The sequence below is a fragment of the Mirounga leonina genome, unplaced genomic scaffold (genome assembly GCF_011800145.1).
Source record: "Mirounga leonina isolate KUSES-001 unplaced genomic scaffold, KU_Mleo_1.0 Mir_154, whole genome shotgun sequence".
NCBI classification, from domain to species: Eukaryota; Metazoa; Chordata; class Mammalia; order Carnivora; family Phocidae; genus Mirounga; species Mirounga leonina.
Genome location: NW_023270389.1, coordinates 6,075,421 through 6,096,420, shown reverse-complemented (window position 1 = coordinate 6,096,420; position 21,000 = coordinate 6,075,421). Strand labels below are relative to the sequence as shown.

General features: G+C 52.5%; 1 protein-coding gene across 4 annotated transcripts in view; it reads left to right on the top strand.

Annotated features, from left to right (window-relative positions):
- The first annotated feature begins 7,387 nt into the window (after nt 1–7,387).
- The window catches only part of OLFML2B (olfactomedin like 2B), a 35,918-nt gene continuing 22,305 nt past the window's right edge, over nt 7,388–21,000 (top strand). For 2 of the 4 annotated variants that reach the window (XM_035010029.1, XM_035010027.1), the window contains exons 1-3: nt 7,389–7,773; nt 10,383–10,646; nt 12,680–12,787. In XM_035010029.1, coding sequence (XP_034865920.1) covers nt 7,597–7,773; nt 10,383–10,646; nt 12,680–12,787 — 549 coding nt within the window. In that variant the 5' untranslated portion in view covers nt 7,389–7,596. Of the gene's footprint in view, nt 7,774–10,382; nt 10,647–12,679; nt 12,788–21,000 lie in introns of all 4 variants that reach the window. The other 2 variants (XM_035010030.1, XM_035010031.1) reach the window with 2 other exon arrangements.

The following is a 21,000-nucleotide window of genomic DNA, read 5'->3' as shown; positions in this document are numbered from 1 at the left end:
AAGGCTCACAGATGGGAAGTGACTTGCCCTAGGTCACTCGTAAGTATGAAAAGGCCAGATTTCATAGCCCATCTGTCTGACCCCAAAGCCCAGGCTCTCCATGGCTCCAGGCTGCCTGATGAGGCTAGAATTAAATGCTGTTCATGCGCCCCAGTGAAGGGAAAAAAGCATCCTAAAGAGAGCATGTATGGATTGAACATTTTCAGTGGCTATCCGACCACGTGAAGTATCTACAACGAGCTCAGAGCTACAGGCTACCATTTAACCTGTTGCCCCGGATGGTGAGAAGTCACATCTGGACTAGTTTCATGCCAAGCTGGAAAAGATATCTATCTCCTAGGGATGTGGACACACAGAAGAGTTGCCTATGATATTCCTAGATACTAATTTGGATTCTCTCTCTCTCTCTTTTATGCAGGATAATTTGGATTGTCTCTTATAAGGAGATATTTTTGCTTTTCTATAAGATGATGAATTTATGTTAAGTAAGTTTCTACAAAGTGACCTACCCTCCTCCACACTTACCTTCTGTGACTAGTTCAGGATTGGGCACCTGATCTATGTTGGATGGGATCCCCTTCCCTGGGTGTTTGGAGTTGACCCGAGAAGGAGAAAGCCTTACTTTCTTCAAGTACCTGGGGCCTGGGCACCTTCTATTGTATGGACCCCAGTGACACCGAAGCCTTGGGTTCTGTGAGATACCCCTAGATCCTTATAATCAGTCTCCTTCCCCACCCCTTTCCTTTGCTTTGTTACTTACAACTAAAGATTCTTACTAATATCCCCTCCTTCTGTCACCCCCATATCCAGAGAGTCTCCAAGCCCCATTGTTCTCGCACCCGCCCCTTCTCTCTGCTTCACTACCTGGATCAGAGCCTTCCCATCTCATACTCTATTTCCACATCAGCCTCCCAATGGGCCTCCCTACTTCAGTCGGACCCTCCAGTCCATTCTCAACACTGCGGCGGCTGTGATCATCTACTGGAACTCGAGGGTAATTATTCCACTCCCTTGCTTTCGACAGTCCTGGTGTCTCCCTGTCTCCCCAAGCCTTCAACTTCAAATCCAGACTCCCAGCATAGTGTAGAGGCCTCTTGTGGTCTGACCTCTAGTCCCCCCTCTCATACTTCTCCTCCTCTTCCTTCCCTGTAACCCCCGTGCTCCTGCTCTGCTTGCATTCCCCAAGTTGGCATACTCCTCTCTGGGTCTCTATTGAACCAGCTTCTATTCATTCCTAATGATCAGGAACAAATTTGAGTCCTTAGACCTTATTTCTTTTTTTTTTTAATTTATTTAAATTCAATTAATTAACATCTAGTGTATTACTAGTTTCAGAAGTAGAGTTCAGTAATTCATCAGTTTTATACAACACCCAGTGCTCATTACATCACGTGCTCCCCTTAATGCCCATCCCCACTTACCCCAGCCCTCCACCCACCTCCAGCAACCCTCAATTTGTTTCTTTTTTTTTTAAAGATTTTTATTTATTTATTCGACAGATAGATAGAGAGAGAGCACAAGTAGGCAGAGTGGCAGGCAGAAGGAGAGGGAGAAGCAGGCTCTCTGCTGAGCAGGGAGCCGGATGTGGGGCTCGATCCCAGGACCCCAGGATCATGACCTGAGTTGAAGGCAGCTGCTTAACCAACTGAGCCACCCAGGCGCCCCCCTCAGTTTGTTTCTTATGATTAAGAGTCTCTTATGGTTTGTCTCCCTCTCTGATTTCATCTTGCCTTAGACCTCATTTCTAGTATAACAGGTGGTAAAGCATGGACCAGGCCTTCCCTTTCTCCATGTCCCCCTCTCCAGGGTTGTCCCATAACAAGTCTTTTTTACTTCCCAGTGTCTTCCCTTTTACTTCCCTAGCAAAATCTGTTACCAGTTATTTATTTCCTATTATAGACTGAAAGCAATGAGTTACCTCTATGGGGAATATTTGCCTGTAAAAGCTCCCCACTGAAGCTGAATTATTATTATTATTATTATTATTATTATTATTATTGTTATTGTTATTGTTATTGTTATTATTTTAAGTAGGCTCCATACCCAGCGTGGAGACCAACGCAGGGCTTGAACTCACAACTCTGAGATCAAGACCTGAGCTGAGATCATGAGTCGGACAGTTAACCGCCTGAGCCCCCAGGCGCCCCGAAGCAGAACTACTACAGTGACATCAGGTATCTGTGAGAGGCAGGGGAGGCGTGTGAATGCTCGGAGAAGGCACCCTGCACCACAGCACATAATCTGTGTCAGAACCGCTCTATTTGTGAGCCTGGAGGACTCAGAACTAGGGAGGAGAGGGAGGGAGGAGGAGAGAGGGGGAGGACGGGGGAGTGAGAGAAGGCAGGGGAGATCATGGTGGGTAGGAAGCCAGGGGCTGTCTGTCTGCAGTGTTCCTGACTTGTCCTGGTTGGGGGGGGTGCCTGCATGATTCTCAGGGGTGGGGGTCCATTCACAGGGACTCTGATGGGAGTGGTATCCCCTGGAGTTGGGCCATGGAGCAGTGCTGGGAAATCCCGTGGGGAGGCAAAAGGCCCGTGTCACCCATCCCTCTCCCTGGGTCGCCACAAGTCACACAAGGCAGGGGTGCTCCCCTCTGAGTCAGAACAGTGACCCATCCAGCACAGGACGTGGGGTCAGGCAGGGCCACCCTGGGAGGCCAGGTGGTCTGCAAACGGAGACCAGTGCCTACTGCCGTCCTCTCTGCCTTCTACTCTTCACAGCTCATCTCCACAGCTGACTACGGCACTCTCCTCCTGGCCCGAACCCTCTCGTGACTCCTCACTGCCTACAAGACACGCTCCCATCTTTCCCGCAGTGAAGAAAACCATTTTTCTTTACTAAAATGTCTTGAGGGGGAAAAAAGCTCCTTTGTGTGCTTCCTCAGGATCGCACATTTATAATCTTTAGAATAGGAGCCCCCAAAGGCAGAGGTCTTGTCTTCTTTGTCTTCGTGTGTCCCTCGGGACACAGAGCACCTGACTCCTAACACATGTGCCATAATGAGTTAAACGGAATTAAAGAAGAGAGAAACCGTCGAAGATCAAAGACAAAATCAGAAGCCAAGAAAGCAGCAAAGCAGGGTGAACGGGGGGAAAAGACCTCATTTTCAGCCGGGCTTTCCATCATCTCTTTCCAGCATTTTATGGCAGCTCCCTGGCAGGGCTCCCACACCGCAGTGAGCCAGGGCAGGGGGATGGCAGAATGATGTTGCCCGTGGGATTTTGCGCTGCCCTTTGATGATGCTGCTGTGTGGGGCAGGTGCATTTGCTAAATTACCCACTAAGGTGGCAGGTCACACTTATAGCCACCCCAGCCCCACCTGGCAAATGAAGCCTTGGTCTTCTACAGGCAGACATTTCAGAGCAAAGCCAAGAGCCTCCCAGATAAACTGGAAAACAGATGCTCTTGCCAGAAGTGAAGTTGGCTGGGGAGGCCTGGTGGATGCAGCAGCTGAGGGATCCCCAGCACCCGGCAACCTGCTGGCTGGTAAAGGCCCTGGGTCTCAGGGGGCTGAAGTGGCACGTTCAGGGCTTTCTAAGACCCTGTTCTCTGAACATTTGTACGAGAAGCATGTCCATTTTCGAGCCTGCTTTCTCATTTGCAGGCGACACTACCTGCCTAAGGGGTATTTTGAACATCAAATCATGCCTGGTGCAGGGTAAACACTCTGTACAGAGTAGCCATCATACATCTCTTTGTCTCAATGCCTCAATGATTTCACCTGTTAAATGGGGAGAGCAACACCTATTTTGCACCAATATGCTAAGGATCAAGTGAAGTAGAATCTAGGTGCTGAGCAAAGGATGCGAGGAATTTATAGTACGTCAGCTTGGATGTTCTAAAGCCAAACCGTGCTCTCTGTAGGAGCTTCAGATCAGGCGATCAGACCGGCAGGTGGGAGGATGCCACAGGCAGTGTATCTTGGTTTCTGAAAGGTAGGTGATAAAAGTCTCTCGAGAAATGCTTGTAGACATGCTGAAGACGTGGAGGGTAGACACGAACGCCTCTGACTACTTGAACAAGCACACACCAAAAGGGTTAATAGCAATAAGGAAATACTTTTCCCATTCTGGGCCTAGCACTCTAGAATCTGGCCCTATTCGAATGAATATGACTTACTAAAATTAATGATTTGAATTAAGACAGAAACCATGCTTATTTAATTTGGAAAACTTGGACAAGGGCAAAAGCAGCAATATTTCAACAGGATGAAAAGATGGGCCAAAAGCATCATAATAATCAGTGGGGAAAAAAATGTAAAGGCCTGTACTCGGATTAAAAAAAAAAGGGAGAAAAAGAATATAGCTGGAAAGCACAGGATGGAGGAAACCAGTATAAAATTCATGTTAAAAAAAAAGGAAAAAACTACATTAAAAAAATTAATTAATGTGAATCATTGGTGCAATGTAAATGCCAAAAAAGCAAAGTCAATCTTGAGCTACATTAATAAAATAACAGTGGTTGGAAAAAGAGAAAAAATGGTTTCAATATGCCCTAACATCTACTCAAAACTGGGGCCTCTCTAGAGAAAAAATAACCAGAATAATGGTAAGTCTGAAAGACCATGTGGTCTGAGAAACAGGTGAATAAAATGGAGATAGAAGGTGACAGTGGGTGTAGTTAGCTCGAGAAAGAGGAGATTTAGACGGTACTTGATTTCTATCTTTAAGTGAAAGAAAAACTCTCTTTCTGGAAAGGTCTTAGACACATTCTGTGTAGGACCATAGGACTGAACTTTAAAACAAAGTTTTAAAAGGAGACCTATTTCTTTCCTTTTTTTTTTTTTTTGAAGATTTCATTCAGTTAGAGAGAGAGTGAGAGAGAGAGAGTACAAACAGGGGAGGGGCAGAGGGAGAGGGAGAAGCAGGTTCCTGGCTGAGCAGGGAGCCCAACTTGGGGCTCGATCCTGGGATCATGACCTGGGCTGAAGGCAGATGCTTAACTGACTGAGCCACCCATGCGCCCCAGAGATCTATTTCAGTTCAATAGGAGAAAGGCCTCATGGTCGTGAGAGGGCTGCCACTGCTCCAGGCACCATGACCACAATCAAACACAGGAAATGGGGGCACCAGAAAGCTCCTCTCTCTCATTTGTTTCCTTTATCAGGAGACAAAATATCTTTTCTAGACTCTGCAGATTTATTTTATTCTATTGGCCAGAACTGAATCACGTGGCTGCCCCTAGCTGCAAGAGAGACTGGGGACTTGGAAGGTCTGGTAGAAGAGAATGGCAACGGGGTAAGCTAGGACTGGCTTCAACCACTTATGATGAAGTAAAAAAGCCAATACCCTAAGAATAATAGATGGGAAAATGCAAAGAGCTTGGGTCCTTGATGACATCACTGAGCTGCTGAACTAAATGTAAAATGGCCAACTTCCAGTCTTCTTAGAGTGAGAGAAAAATAAATTCATATTTGATTAAGCCATTGTTGAGTTTCTGTTCCTTGCAGTCAGATACCCACTAGTGGATACAAAGATGGTCTTTATGAAAGTAGATGGGATATATCCAACGGGATTACTTGTGGTTCCCATTCACCCAACCAGTTTGCCGGGACGTCTCCTTGGTTCCAGGCACTGGAAATGTAACGGTGAACAGAACCAGACAAAAGCCCTGCCCTTGTGGACGTTACATTCCAGTGGAGGAGACAGGCATTGCTGAAGCCAGCCAGAAAGGAGAAGAAAGATGGAATTCCCATGATTCCGTGAGGAAAGGGTTCAAGGTACCATGAGAGCATACTGCAGGGGAATCGCCCTGGTGCCGGAGTCAGAAAAGGCTTCCCTGAGAAGTATGCGCAGGTCTGAGATCTAAACAGCCACTCTCAGGCTGCTGTCTCTGCCCACAGTGACGTCCCTTTATTGCCTACTTCCTGTTGACCTACCATCTGCTCTGTTGAAGCCTTCCCGTCATCCCATGAAGTCCTGCTCTTCCCGCTAGAAGGGACCTCTACCTCTTCTAATGCCCTTGGGAAATGCTCTCACCCCGACTTAAAATTTGAGCCCTGGTTCTGCTTAGCTCCTCACTCCCATCCACTCCTGGAAAACTCGGATATGCTTATCTTCCCATTAAATACCTAGCAACCTAGCTTGTTGTCTTGCACTTAGCCAACATTCGACACTTATTTTAATTGAATTTAAAAACGATATTTTATAGATGTTTACTCCCATCTAGTTTCAGAAATTTTTTGATAGCTCCCATAGAGTACTTTGCGTGTGTACGTGTGTGTGAGAGAGACATTTCCACAAGCCCAGACATCCAGAACCTTGGATTTTTGTTCAAGAACTGGATTAAAAAATAATAATAATAAAGCATATTAACAAAGACTATCATTATACGTGTGTCCATGATCATCATTTACATGAGCTGAAGTCTGCTTAGTTTATCACTGATTATTACAACGCTCATCCCTTAGCGTGAGAGGCAAGATGTTCGTATCTTCCCAGATTCCTAATAACACCTTTCCCATCTTTGAAGGGGTCTGGCTCTGCTCAATATTTTCTGGGTGACAGTTGTCCCGGAAGGCACAGTGTCTTTCCTCGGATTCACACATTATTAATCTTTACAGCAGGTTCATAAAAGGGGCACTAATTAAGGGACCCTGTAACATAACCGCACACCGTTCAAAGTGGACGCCCTCTTGGGGATTATCTAGCGACAGAGACTCCGAGACCCGTCCCAAAGCAGGAAGATAGTAAGAGCTGGTTCCTGGGACAGTCACTGGGTTCTCGGGCAGGAGCTTCGCCCACGAGGACCCGCAGAGCGTCCGAGATTCACAGCCACGGTCCTCGTACACAGTCAGGACACACTCCGGCAGGGAGTTCAACAGCCGTCCTCTGGGTGGAGGTATTGCCAGCTTGTGCAGCCGCGGCCGGCGAGCTACCAGTGGCGCTAAGTTCAAAGCTGCCGGAGCTCTCGCCGCGAGCCGAGTCCGGGAACAGAGGCGCCGAGGGCAAAGCTCCTTCTCCCCCGGGCGCAAGAAAAGGAGCACGCCGAGGAGGGGGGCTCGGGCCCGGAGCGAGCGCCCGGTGCCTGCCTCCAGCTCAGGGGGCGCGCGGCTCTCGGTCAGACGCACAGGGACCCCAATCTTCGGGGACGCCGCGCGGGGGCCGCAGCGGGTGGCGAGCGGGGCCGGGCGGGGCGGGCCGGTGCGCGCGCCCCCGAGCCGCACTCCGGCCGCCCGCACAATGGAGGCCCCGCCCCTGCCCTCCCCTCCCCCTTCCTCGCTCGCTCGCTCGCTCGCTCCCTCCCTCCCTCCGCGCCGCCCCGCCCCCGCCCCCCAGCGCCGCGCGCGCTCGGCCCCCCGCCTGCCACCTGAGCCCTCGCGCCGCCGCCGCGCTCGCTCCCGGTGCCGCCGCCTCCCCGCCCCCCCTACCCTGCGCCCCGCTCTCGGCCGGGGCCGCACAGTCGCGGCCGCTCGCGCCGGGGAGGACATGAGCCGGGGCTCGGGGGCGCACCCTCCCGCCGCGCTCAGCCGCGCCCAGCGTCAGCAGGCGCTCTGAGCGGCCACTCCCGGGCCGCGCCGCCCTCGCGCCTCAGTGCCAGCCCGCAGCCCCAGCCCGCAGCTCGCCCCCGGGCGCAGCCCCGCTGCCCGCGTCCCCCATGGCCAAGCCTCTGCTGCTGGTCGTCTGCGGCGCTCTGGTTGTGGCCGGGGTCCAGTGGGGGCCCAGCGTGCCCCCCGCCGGGACGAGCGAGCCCCCGGACGCGCCCACGGTGGCGCCCACGGAGGACGAGACGCTGCAGAACGAGGCGGACAACCAGGAGAACGTGTTGTCGCAGGTAGGCTGCGGGCCCGGCCACCCCCGGCCCGGGCGGGAGCGGGACGTGGCCCTCGCTGGAGCCTCGGCGGCCGCTGCGCCCCACTACCCGAGGCGTTTCTTCAGCGAAGGGACCGGGTCCTCCTCCCGGCGTCAGGGGGTCTTTCAAGGTTCCCGAATCAGGAGAAAGGAGAGAAGGCAGGCAAGACTCCACACAGCTCCCTGAAAAGAGGGGTTTGAAAAAAAATCATCACCCAAACCTCTAGTCCCAGGGTTGTGAAAACCTGGCGGTCTCTTGCCTGTGTGGCTGTTCGTGGGAACTGGAACGTGACAACAGGCCGGCGTGTGGGACAGGAGGCTGATGGCTCTCCCCTAGTGCCACCCCCACTCTTGACGACCCAGAGTGAGATGCACACCAGGGAGGAGTGGGGTGAAGACAGAACAGCAGCAGGTGTGATGCCTGCCAGGGGGCCCCGCCCAGGGGGACCGGGACAAGACCCCGGTGTATTGGGGAGGCAGGGTGCAAATGCAGATCCGCTCACCTCTGGTGGATGGAGGGTTGGTGGGGGTGAGTGACAGCTGATGGTGATGGGCTTTGTGAAGTGCCCCTTTACAAAGGACTCCGCTTGACTCAACCTCGCACACCCTCGTCCCCGTTCTATTAGCAAAGGACCCGTGGAACAGTAAGACTTGGAACAGTGCTCTGAGTGGGCAGGGCCAGGTCGGCTGACTGCTGCAGCCCAGGTACCTGCAGGGGACAGCTGTCTGGAGTGTTCCGTGCAAGCGCCCTGGAGCCGGCCTGGTGATGGGTGGTGGGGGTTGCCATCAGCCTAAGGATGAGGGCTGGCTGAGGGAGGGTCCCTGTCATGCTGCCTGCATCTCGCTAAGTCCTTGCACTGGCTCTTGTCTCCCTCCCGGAGGAAGAACAATCGGCTCCATTGTGGCGTTTATCAAACACTAGTCTCCTCACCCTTTTCCTTTGGAAGTTACGCTGATAGGTGCCCTAGAGCCCGAAAACCTCGCACTCTCCCCTACATCGAAAGGACATAAAAATCCTTCACAGTGGGGCTCTGGAGGGCCATGCACAGAAGTGTTCCTGAAACCCGAGTCTCGGAAAGGAAGGAATCCACCCAGGGTCCCAGTGCGGGCTTTGCAGGAATCTAGGCAGAGTTTCAGCGAGCAGACAGCCATGGTTTACTGTCTGTCAGCCCATAAAGACCAGCCGCTTCGGTCACCTTGTGCTGTAACTCCTGCGTCCACTGATCCATTCTGTAGTGACAACAGCTCTAAAACAAATATTAGGGTTAGAAGAAACCCAACCTTTGCAAGAAAAACATTACTAGCCTTCTTCCCCCCGGACGGCATCCCAGGAACATTCCCACTCCGGGAATGTCCTGTGCCTGCCTGCCAGGGTCATTAGTCGAAGGAAGGGAGCCCTTCTCCATGCCTAGAAAGGGAGAGCTCTGTGGCCCTGGGGCTGCAGGGTGTGTGGCTGGGGAGCTGGGGAGGAGCCTTTTCCCCCAGCAAGTGCCCAGCGCCGTGGCTCCAGGAAGCCTGTCCCTGCGTGCTTTCCCGCCTGGGGAGGCTGGCCCGGGAGAGCTCAGAAGGAAATGTTTAGTGCTGTAGAAGCACCAAGTACTGCCAGTGTGCTCTCCTGGCTTTGGCCTAGGGTTTGGGTTCAGAAGCCGTTTTAGGAGCCAAAGGAATCCTGAGGCTGAGGAAACCTTACTGAGTTCTGGGTCTGTCTCTTTTCTCCCAGTTCCCTTTTTCCAAATCGAAAGCATCCTTTGGGGACGCCTGGGTGGCTCAGTCGGTGAAGCGTCTGCCTTCGGCTCAGGTCATGATCCCAGGGTCCTGGGATCAAGTTCCGCATCGGGCTCCCTGCTCCGCGGGGAGCCTGCTTCCTCCCTCTGCCTGCAGTTCGCCCTGCTTGTGCACGGTCTCTCTCTGCCTCTGACAAATAAATAAAATCTTAAAAAGTAAAGAAAGCATCCTTCGAGGGTCAGATCAAGTACCACGTCCTCCAGGAAGTCTTCTTGGCTGGAGCCACTCTGGCCAGGTTGAGCCCCGCTGCACCACATCACATCGGGGTACTCGGCACTCTCCGCTTGGCATGGCTGTGATCTGTGTGGGTACTGCACCCCGCGCTCCTGCGAGTGGGCTCTCTGGCCCGTCTGCCTCCCCCCCTTAGCCCCTAGCACCGTCCCGAGTAGGCACCCCATGAGTGGTCCGTGAGGGGATGAGGCTAGAAGCAAGCAGCCTTCAAATTGGAATCTCAGTTTTGCCATCCTCCCTTCAGCCCTCGTCCTTTCCTTTTTAAATCTCAACCTGGGTTCTTGCAAAGGCAAGGGCTCATTTGTTTTTCCCTTGAAATGATGAAAGCCTCAGGCCCCCTGAGAAACACACAGCTTTCCAAGACAAATGAAGAGAACCGAACTCCTAAGCGCCTTCAAGGAGATTTCAGAGTCAGCAAACTGTGTTCCGATGACCTCTTCTCCCCGCTGTTCAGAGTGGTCTGAGGTCTCTGGCTAGTGCAGGACATCTGACATGGTGAAGGGAGAGCCTTTCTAGGAGCCGGCCCAATACCTATGTTTGCACACCAACCCCTTCTCTCTCTGTCTCCGTGTCTAGTTGCTGGGAGACTATGACAAGGTCAAGGCTGTGTCTGAGGGCTCCGACTGTCAGTGCAAGTGTGTGGTGAGACCCCTGGGCCGAGATGCCTGCCAGAGGGTCAATGAGGGCACCTCCAGGAAGGAGGACTTCTACACCCTGGAAACCATCACCTCGGGCTCGTCGTGCAAGTGTGCGTGTGTCGCGCCCCCGTCGGCCCTCAATCCCTGTGAGGGTGACTTCAGGCTCCAGAAGCTGAGGGCAGCGGACAGCCGGGACTTGAAGGTAGGACCTGGGGTGGAGCGATGCCACGAGTGGGAGGGTGCCCTTCAGGCCCGGGGGGTCCAGCAGAGCTGTTGCAGGGATTACAATCCCTGCCTTTGGGTAACTGGGACCTGGCTTAGCCTGTAAAGGTCAGGCCCTGGCCCCTAGTATGCTGAGCGAGTGTCCGAGGCTGATCATCTGGCAAGCTGGTCATCTGCAGTCCCCATGTCTGAAAGGGATGCCGAGAGCAGAGTGTGCCTGCCTCTCTCCCTGTGGAGCCAGGGAGGCTGGGCCTGGGAGCAGCTCTGGGCCCAGGGGCCAAAAGAACTCAGTGTTCTTCTTTGCAAGACTTATTATCACGATTTACTGTCAGCCCAGCACGCACCCCAGAGGCAAGAGACACCGGAGCGAGCCTGGCGGTCCTCAGCACAAGGGCTGGGGTGACCCAGGGCAGCAGAGGCCCGGGGCCTGTTGTAGGTCGGTATCAAACAGGGATCCCGGTCCCACAGGGTGGGGAAGCTCAGGCCTGCCCGAGGCCACTGCCCGGCTTGGCTGAGGGCTTCGTCCGATCTCGGCAGCATGGGGTAGTGGCCTGGGCCTGGTCTTGCAGTCAGACCGCCTTGGGTTCAGATCTGCCGCCCCTTGTCGTCTGATCCGACTCAAGGCACCTAACTAACTTGCCTGACCTCAGTCTCCTTGCATAGGAAGTGGGGAGTATAGCATCTACCTTGTGGGGGAGCTGAGGTGGCGGCTAGGGGGCGCTTAGCACAACGCCTGACAGAATCAGGGTCAGGAGCCACTGGTCTCGCTCATGGATGGCCATGCAAAGTGCCGCCACAGGGCCTGGCACCTGCCACACGCCCGGTAGCTGGTGGTCATTGAGTGGGGTTCCGCAGTACAACGCTTTAACATCCTGTCCCAGGATTCAGCCCACCTCACAGAACTGCAGCCCTGACGCGGAACTAGTTTCGGGGCCACCCCGTTATGGGATTGTCTGGGTTCTGGGGGGCTTCTGGAACAATCTTCTATTAGGAGTCAGAAAATTTTCACAGTGCATGCTAACCAGATGCCATCCTGTGGCTCTCACCCATGATCGAACTGCCTTCCTCCGGTGGGGAGGAAGGAGGTCTCCGAAACACGAGGAGCTCATGCATGGACTTCCTCATCCCGTAGCAAGGCCAGGGGATTCGTGTGGCCAGCAGACTCTTCGGGGACCGGTCCTCGGCAGGGAGACTCGGGTCAAGCATCTCTCGTCGGCCCCTTTGCTGCACCTGGTGGGACCACCGTCTTCCCAGGCTACTGGCAGAAAGGCTGGGGCCCCGTGACAGCTTCTGTCACCTCAGAGAAGGGTCACTGGGCCTCCTTTGCCCCGGGGTCAGTTTAACTTTTAGTGCTGAGGGAAGACCGTTGGTATGTTCCAGGCCTTCAGTAGACAGTGAAGGTGAGTGTTTCAGAAGCACGTCCTCAGGGCATCGAGGTTCCGAAGCCATGTCATTGAGTATGTACAGATCACCCTGCTGTGGGCCAGGTGCTGTGCTAGATACCTTGGGAAAACAAAGATGAGGCACTACTTTCTTTTTTTCTTTTTTTTTTTTTTTTATTTGCAAGAGAGAGAATGAGAGAGAGCACGAGAGGGAGGAGGGTCAGAGGGAGAAGCAGACTCCCTGCTGAGCAGGGAGCCCGATGTGGGACTCGATCCTGGGACTCCAGGATCATGACCTGAGCCGAAGGCAGTCGCTTAACCAACTGAGCCACCCAGGCGCCCGAGGCACTACTTTCAACTGACGAATACAAGTTCTGAACAGTTTGGTGAAGATTTTGGTGAAGAACAGTTTTACTTGTTCCTACAGGATTTTTCTGTTTCTCATCTGAGTATTCTAGTGGGCAGACTACCTTCCACCATTGTGCTGGCTTATGTGCCCCCCCACACACAAACGCCAATTTCTAAGGCCACTTCCCTGTTGAGCCTCCGGCATGGGGGTCTGACAGGAAACATCTCGTCCTGGGTCTGTCACACCCCAGCCCTTGACTAACCCCCTACTCCTGTTTCTTAGCTTTCCACCATCATAGACATGCTGGAAGGAGCTTTCTATGGCTTGGATCTCCTGAAGCTGCATTCTGTCACTACCAAACTGGTGGGGCGGATGGATAAACTGGAGGAGGTAAGGAAGATTCTGGGTTTCCGTATCCTTTTTTTTTTTTTTTTTAGGTTTTATTTATTTATTTCAGAGAGAGAGAGAGAGAGTGTGAGTGAGTAGGGGGAGGGGCAGAGGGAGAGGGAGAGACAGAATCCTTAAGCAGACTCCACGCTGAGCCCAGAGCCAGATGCAGGGCTCGATCCCAGGACCCTAAGATCATGACCTGAGCCGAAACCAAGAGTTGGATGCTTAACCGACTGAGCCACCCAGGCGCCCCTCTGTATCTTTTTCTTGATCAGGTCCCAAAATGTATCAAACTTCCCACAATATTTCCAGAGAGCATGTATCCTGACTAGACTTAACCTGTCTTGTTCTTTGGAAAGACAAAATATACGTAAAACACTCATCCGAAATCATGCCAAATTTTTGGTGACAAAGAGAATCAGTGAAATATAAATGTAAATATACCTTCTTTTCTTCATAGACGAGAACCATATAACCAACATATTTCTATTTTTACTTTGACTTCCACGGAACTCAGAGCTAAATGAAATATAAAAGTACAATAAGCATCTTACTTCTGGTTTTAAGGTGGTGGCATCTCCCTTCTGGGAATAGGGTTGTTAATTTTTTCTTCTGGTTTTGTTTTGTTTCGTTATTTTAACTGTTCTGCCATCCGTCTCTGTATGTGTATGTGTGTTTGTGTGGTGATCAATCTCAAATCCACTTTAGAGAAAGAAGACATAAAAATGATTCCTAATAAATAACATTCCCTATTGGAAAGCATTCCAGCTCCTCACCCCCTGGAAGGAGGGACTGTAGTGTAATTTTCCCAGACGGACATCCCACGGTTCTGACAGGGCTCCTGGGAGATGCTCGGCTGGCACCATGATTTTCAAGGGGGGCGGTGTGTGGGGTGGGGGTGCGAGATAGGAGCCGTTACACACGATGACAATGTTGACGCTGTTTTGTCGCTGTCATCCTTTAGAACAGAGATGAGTCACTGGGTCACCTGGAAGGGAACGATGACCACTCAGCCTCATTGGTAGGGAGCGTACGGTATGTGTCATCGACTGGCACCCAGTTCTTGAACTGATACTTGAAACAGTGACTCCAAAAATTGTCTATTTAATTTTTAGACTGTGACTGTAAATGGTAGGTTTAATAGCAGAATGATTAGCTATACGAATATTCCTCATGAAAATATCGGGGGTCTCTCATGGAGGAGCTGGGCTTCCCTCATGGGCGGTTAGAAGCTGTAGGATGGGGCAAAGATAAGGCCCTTTAGTGTGGCAGAAAGAGCCCTCACTGGACGAGGAGTCAGGACAGAGTGACCCACTTTCTGTTTGCTGTTGCTGAGCAACTGTCCCCCAGCTTCTCCATCTGTAAAGTAGGAAAGGTGCCCTGTCTACTTTGTATGATTGCCGAGGGGATAAAAAGTGGGCTAATCACTTTACAAACGCTTTGAAATGGTTAAATAAACAAGGCACTCTTGTTGTGACCAAGGAGTGGAAGGGGGCTGCGTCTCCGGGTCGCTTTGCCGGGGGAGCTGGGACGCAGATGACGAGACGTTGCCGTTGCGAAGATTGGTGTCAGCACCCTCCTTACGCTCCAGAAAATGTTCCCAGAAAGTGAACACCGCTTCCTTGTCCACCCGTCCTTAGGCCCGGCTCCCCCAGGGCTGTGATGGGTGTTTTCTGAACACGGCCATCAGCTCTGGGAGGGTGGTGGGTCCACAGTCACAGTCACTTCAGTTCCCGGGTCTGGTGAGAAGGGTCAAGGCCCTGGAACCTGAGTTTTCTAGACAGTTTGAGGTGCCAACAGAACCACGTCAGCCCACTCTTCCTGAGGGGGCTTCGCAAGAGAATTAGGCCTAATCTTCACTCTCTTTCCCCAACACTGATGGCTATGAAGAGGTTGGGAATGGTCAACACTGTCCTACCACCAACGGACTTCATCCAGGCTTGGGATTCGTTCTCCCATTTAAAACTACTTTCCGGGGCACCTGGGTGGCTCAGATGGTTAAGCGTCTGCCTTCGGCTCAGGTCATGATCCCAGAGTCCTGGGATCGAGTCCTGCATTGGGCTCCCTGCTCCTTGGGAGCCTGCTTCTCCCTCTGCCTCTGTCTCTCATGAATGAATAAATAAATAAAATCTTTAAAAAATAAATAAATAAATAAATAAATAAATAAATAAATAAATAAATAAATAAAACTACTTTCCGATTCTTTCAGATGGGTTCGAAAGGAATTAAACCAGAATCCAAGTCGACCTTGGAAATTGGAAAGTTCTTTTTCCCTTGGCTCCCAGAGCCATGCAAATGTGCGATGCCCTCTTTAAAAAAGGGTTTGCATTTGTATAGGAACAGGGCTGATAGCCACCTCTGCTGCCTTCACCTGACCTTGGCGGCCACTTGGTTTTCATTCTGTCTCAAGAACACAGACCGGGAAAGATAGCTCCGGGGTTAGAGCACAGTGCTCGGGAGGCCAAGGTCAGGTGCTCAGCCTCCCAGGGGTCTGCTCAAGGGGCGTAGCCTGTTTCCAGCGTTGTCAGGCAGCGGGCCCTTCCTGCTGGCAGAAGATAGGCATGCAGTTAGTGGGAGAATCTGGTGCGGTGGCGATGTCCCAGCAGGATGGTGTCCTCTGTGTAGGCACGCAGTCACTGGGTTTTTGCCAAAACCCATCTTAGTTCTATCAATGAGAGTGATCTCTTTTTCAAAACTATGGTATGTTGAGTAGCAAAAACTGGCCCTTTATATTAATAATAACCATCCCCTCTGCTTACATGGCAGTTATTGGTTTTAAACCACCCCGTAGACATTGAGCACTTCTGTTCCCGTGAGCCGGACGGGACGTGAGACCTGCAGTAGGTTCTAGGGAAGTGTAGGCAGGAGCTCAGGCCTTCTGGTTCCTGGGCCAAGGCTCTTTCTAATCAACCCTGTAAGTTGCTTTGAGTCATTGCTGTCTGCCCCGGAAGCATCAGTTTTTCCTAAGCAGAGCTTCAAACAACAGCTCTTCCAAGGGAATTTCTAGGCAGAGCCGTGGCTGTATCCCATAAGTCCTGTTAAATAAGATTAAAGTGGAGTGAGAGGTTCCCCCAGCAGGCCGTCCAAGGCTACAGGGCGCAGTGGTGTGGCCGATGGCACAGATGGGTCGGGGCCCGGGGCCCGTAGAGCAGAGCATTGTCTCCCGGTGTGACATTCAGCCTCTGTCTCCTGGCTCAGGCTGGCTGATTCGGTCTGCAGTCTGCAGTCACTGAAAAGGCCCAATGTTGGGTAAATGGAAAAAACAGTCCTCCAGCCGGGCTCTGCAGGAGGAGTGGAAGTGAAATTCTGCTCTTGGTCTTTGGATATTCCGGAATCCCAAGGGGAGTGCTTTGGAGGTCAGACCAGACAAAGGGGTCAGATTGGAGGGGCATTTTGCCCAGAGTAGGATCAGTGCTTGGCAATAGAAGCGGGCACACGTGTGAACACGCACGCCCTTTATGTATGTAGAAATGGAAACTCCATTTGTAGATGAAAGAGGAAGGAAGGAGCGAGAAATAGAATCTAAACTGTTAGAGTCTCACCTTTTGGTAAAATCAGCTCTCAGAGCTCTGCTTAGTGGGGTGATTTTGGTTAAGCTTTTGTTTTAATTTAGGGAAAATAACACATGCGTAGAAAAGTACATAAGCAACAAGTGTACAGCTTAATTATTACAAAGCAGACCACCACCCAGCTCAGGAAAGCTCAGCACCCCCACGTGCCCTCTCCTCACCACCCCCCCAAGGAACCTCTATCCTGACTTTTATGTTAATAATCTTGTTTGTTTTTTAAAAACATTCTCATTATCTAAGGATGTACCCTAAATATAATAGTTTTGTCTATTTTTTTATTTTATTTATTTTATTTTATTTTTTTAGTTTTGTCTATTTTTGAACTCTAAGTATATAGAGTCCTACAGAGTATGTGTGTACCTGTGTATGTGTGTTGGGCTTTTTTCACTCAGTTTTGGTTTTTTGGTTTTTTGGGGTTTTTTTAAGATTTTATTTTTTTAAAGTAATCTCTCCACCCACTGTGGGACTTGAACTCACAACACTGAGATCAAGAGTTGCATGCTCCACTGACTCGGCCAGCCGGGTGCCCCTCAATTTTGTTTTTCTTTCTTTCTTTTTTCTTTTTCTTTCTTTCTTTCTTTTTAAAGATTTAATTATTTGAGAGAGAGAGAGAATGAGAGGGGCTAAGGGCAGAGGGAGAGGGAGAAGCAGACTCCCTGCTGAGCAGGGAGCCTAACGTGGGGCTCGATCCCAGGATCTCGAAATCATGACCTGAGCCAAAGGCAGATGCTTAACCCACCGAGCCACCCAGGTGCCCCTCTTCAATTTTGTTTTTAGTAGTTACCTATGTTGTTTTGTATCCTGTGGTTCATTTATTTTTATCACTGTGCAGTATTCTCTTGTTTGAATATGGCACAATTTATCCATCTGTTCTACTGAGGAGGGATATGGGGTGTGTTTTTAGTTTTGTAATTCGTAATAGCCCTGGGAGCTTCCTTGTACGTGCACAGCCCTGTGTGTGCTCCCTGGCCCAGGCCTGCAGGCACTTCTCTGTGGTATTTAAGTGGGAACGGGGCTACCGGGATGTGAGTTAGGCTTACCTTCAGTCGTAGGGGAGATTGCAGAGCTGTTTTCCCAAGTGCTAGTACGAGTTTACGTTCCCTCCAGCAGGGTATGGAAGTGGACACACATCCTCACCAACACTTGGTATTGTCAGACTTTCTAGTTTTTGTCAGCTTGGAGAGTGTAGCAGAGGAGGGCCATGTCACTGTATTCCAGAAACCTAACCCCCAGAACATCTTTTCTGTTCACCTGGTCGAGGCCTGAAACCCCATGGGCATTTCTGTAGAACTGGTCCCAGTAGAAGTAACATCCAACGTGGTCAGCAGGCCAAAAACTTTTTTTTTTTTTAAGAATTTCTTTATTTATTTGACAGAGAGCACAAGCAGGGGGAGTGGCAGGCAGAGGAAGAGGGAGAAGTAGATTTCCTGCTGAGCAGGGAGCCCGATGTGGGGCTGGATCCCAGGGCCCCTGGATTATGACCTGAGCTGAAGGCAGACACCCAACCGACTGAGCCACCCAGGCGCCCCCAGGCCAGGAACCTCTAATGTGGTGGCCTGAGGCTGACCGTTGAGAGAGGCTGTATACACACGTACCTTTGTATCCGTGTGCGTGCATATCCCACGCTCTTAATATGGTGCCTGTCTGCAGGCTCCCCAAAGTATGATTTCTGTTGCTGAAGCCCAGCCCCATCTGGTGTGTGTGACTCTTCTCTTTTTCTCACTCTTATCTGCTGGGCTTTGTGAAACTTGTCCATGAGCACAGATGGTCAGCATGGAAACTTGTGTGTCTCCTGATAGGGTTGTGTCCAAGTAAGATTTCATATCTGTGATGGGCTTTGTAAAAGGACACACCGGACTCCTGTAGGAGTCTGTTTTTGTCAGAACTGGCCTGCTCCCCAAAATGTGCTGGCACGGACATCACTGAGGCTTCTCCTTCAAACCTAACGATTTGGTGGCCTTTATATTTCTGGTCTGAAAGGCAAGATCAAAGGAGCATTCCTGACTCTGGGGGGATATATCTTTTCACCAACTAATAGGAAAATGTCATTTGCATCTGTGCAGGCCTGGCTGCGAGTTAGGGGAAGGAAGGATCTCTTTCCAGGCCTCCCCTCTCTGCCCGCCCTCCATGCCCATCAAGACACCCCAAGTGTTCACTCTCCTTCCTGAGCAAATCTGCTTTTGTGGTCAGTCACTTCATGCCTCTCCTACTCAAGTGCAGCCTTAGAGAAAAGTGTCGCCCACCCTGTCCGACCACGGTGTTGTCACCTTGGAAAGGGAAAGGCTTGGAGATAATATTTCTAAGATACATTTCAGCTTTACTGTTATTTAATTCAATTACATCTGAATGTGAGTTCAAGTGAATATCTTCCCTCTCCTGGGGTTGTATATACTTCAAATCTAATTTGTCACTGTGGAGTGAAAGGTTTTCTTTTTGGCTAAGCAGACTGAATGTGTGAGAGGCAGCCCTCCATCTGCTGCCCTAGGAACAGCTTGTAACTGTCAGGATGTGAAGGGGTGCAGGGCTGTATGGAGGGATGAGGTGACCCCTGACCCAGAAATTCACCATCAGAGGCCTGGGACTTCTTGTTTTTTACTTGTCTGACTGTCCTTCCAGGCTCTGGACTTCCAGAGGGCGACCTGAGCCTGAATCATCTTTGTTTCAGTGTCTTGGCCCCACACCCGGGGCAGACTAGATGCTCAGCAGCTGTTCGGTTGGGGGAGTGATTGAAGGGGCAGCTGGTGGCCCCTGCACCCAGGCCAGCCTGCCCAGCTCCGTCAGCTGTGGTCTGGGATTGTGCCAAGTCCTGCCTGTCCGCTCAGCTGGGGCACCCCTCCAGCTGGCTCTCTCACCAGGGGCTGGAGACAGCTGTCGGCTGGGGTGGCCGTCTCAGGCCACCTGGTCCTAGCTGTGTCCTGGAGGGCTCAGAGGGGGAAGGGCAGGTGAGCTGCTGGGAGCTCGGAGACCCCAGGATCCGGTTACCCCCACACTCACTTCATCCCTCAAGGAAGGCTGTTCCCTCCGTCCTCAGGCTTGGCATCTGCATTGGGCCCTGGGCACACCCAGCCAGCGAGCGATAGGGGTCAGGTGGCCTCCTCGGATGTGGGGATACATGCTTGCTGCAGGACTTGGGGCCCAGGCGTGGCCCAGCTGCAGTCTGGCTTTGTCACCTCCTACAGGAGTCCGGTGTGTCTTTTTACAACCCAGAAGCCTCTCGGCGGGGGGGGGGGGGGGTTCTCACCTTCTTTCCTGCCTGACCTGCCAACCCTTAGCTCACTTTCCCTTTTCTGCCTGCATATCTGCTCTGAGACGGCAAGGGCCAGCCCTGTTCCTGCTCTGCCTGGGGTCATCAAGTCCCGCTTTGTGCCTGGCTCTGCATGTGCAGTCCCTCGTTCCTTCTCCAGGCCGAGCCTGGTGAGGTGGGCATCCTTATCCCTTCTTCCTCCAGCTGGGGCCTGGAGGGGTCCCTTCACTTGCCTCGTGGTGGTGCTGACGGCGTGCACTGGTGCCCGGAGCCAGCCCCTTCCTCACCACGCACCCCCGTCCCTGGTTCTGGGGGGAGCAAGAGCACAGAAGCCTTCCAGAGCTCTGCACCATGGTCGCTCCCCCTCAAGTCCCAACGCTCTGGCTTACGCTGTCGCAGCCTCACCCAGGCAGCCATGCACTTGTCCAACAGCCGGACAAGGTCAGGACACATTCGGTACCCGTGGAACAGCTTCCCCCCAACCCTGCCCCCACACCCATTCCCCCGGCCTGCACGCCCTCCATGGTCTGACCACCCACGTGCCGGCTGCGGCCCCAGCTCCAGCGACACCCAGTCCCCTGTGCCCAGGGACTTCCTCCCCTCTGCTGTGGGTGCATCTGGCTATATCAGCGTAAGATGCATGTCCCCTCGGCAGTGTGGGCTTGCTCCCGGCGGGCGTCCTCCCGGGCCCGTGCCCAACCGCGCGTCCCTCCAGCACGTGGCACGTGCCCTGCGAACTCTGCTCAGGCCCCTGGCTCTGCGCAGATCTTTAAATGCCGTGGCTGGCTGTGTCCGGCCTCCTGGGCCAGCCCCCTGTCTACCGGCTCTTCCTTCCTCCTCCTGCCCTCCTCTTCATCGCACCAGCACCCTTGGCAGGGGCCAGGTAGGCCCCGTGCCTGCCTCCTTCGGCCACGTGGCCAGCACCGTGCATGGGCCGAGCTGCGCACACCCTCACCCTCACCCTCACGGCTGCAGCTGGCCCGAGGGGAAGAGCCTGACGCCTGAGGTCATGGGGTTCACGGTTCGGCCAGGGCAGGTTCAAGAGTGCCCCGCGTCCCCCGTGCTTCCTGAGAAGTCTTGGTGTGAGGGAAGCAGGACTCTCAGGGGGCGGTGGGGAGCCCCACAAGGCCAGCACCCCGGGGTGGAGGTGGCTGAGTCTGGGGGTGGCCGAGGGGTGCAGCCGCTGCCCCGGGGGTGCCACTGACTCAGCCTGGCAGGCCGATGGGGTGATGCCACCACCTGCTGGGTGTTTATTCCGGCGGCTGGCCGGTTTTGCCATTCCCGTGAGGGGAAGAAACCATAGTGCTCCTCTGGGTTCTCCAGGCCAGACTGTATCAGACCCTCCTCTGTGGAAACCCCAAATATAACGGCTCCTCACTCAAATCAGAAAGGGTATTGGG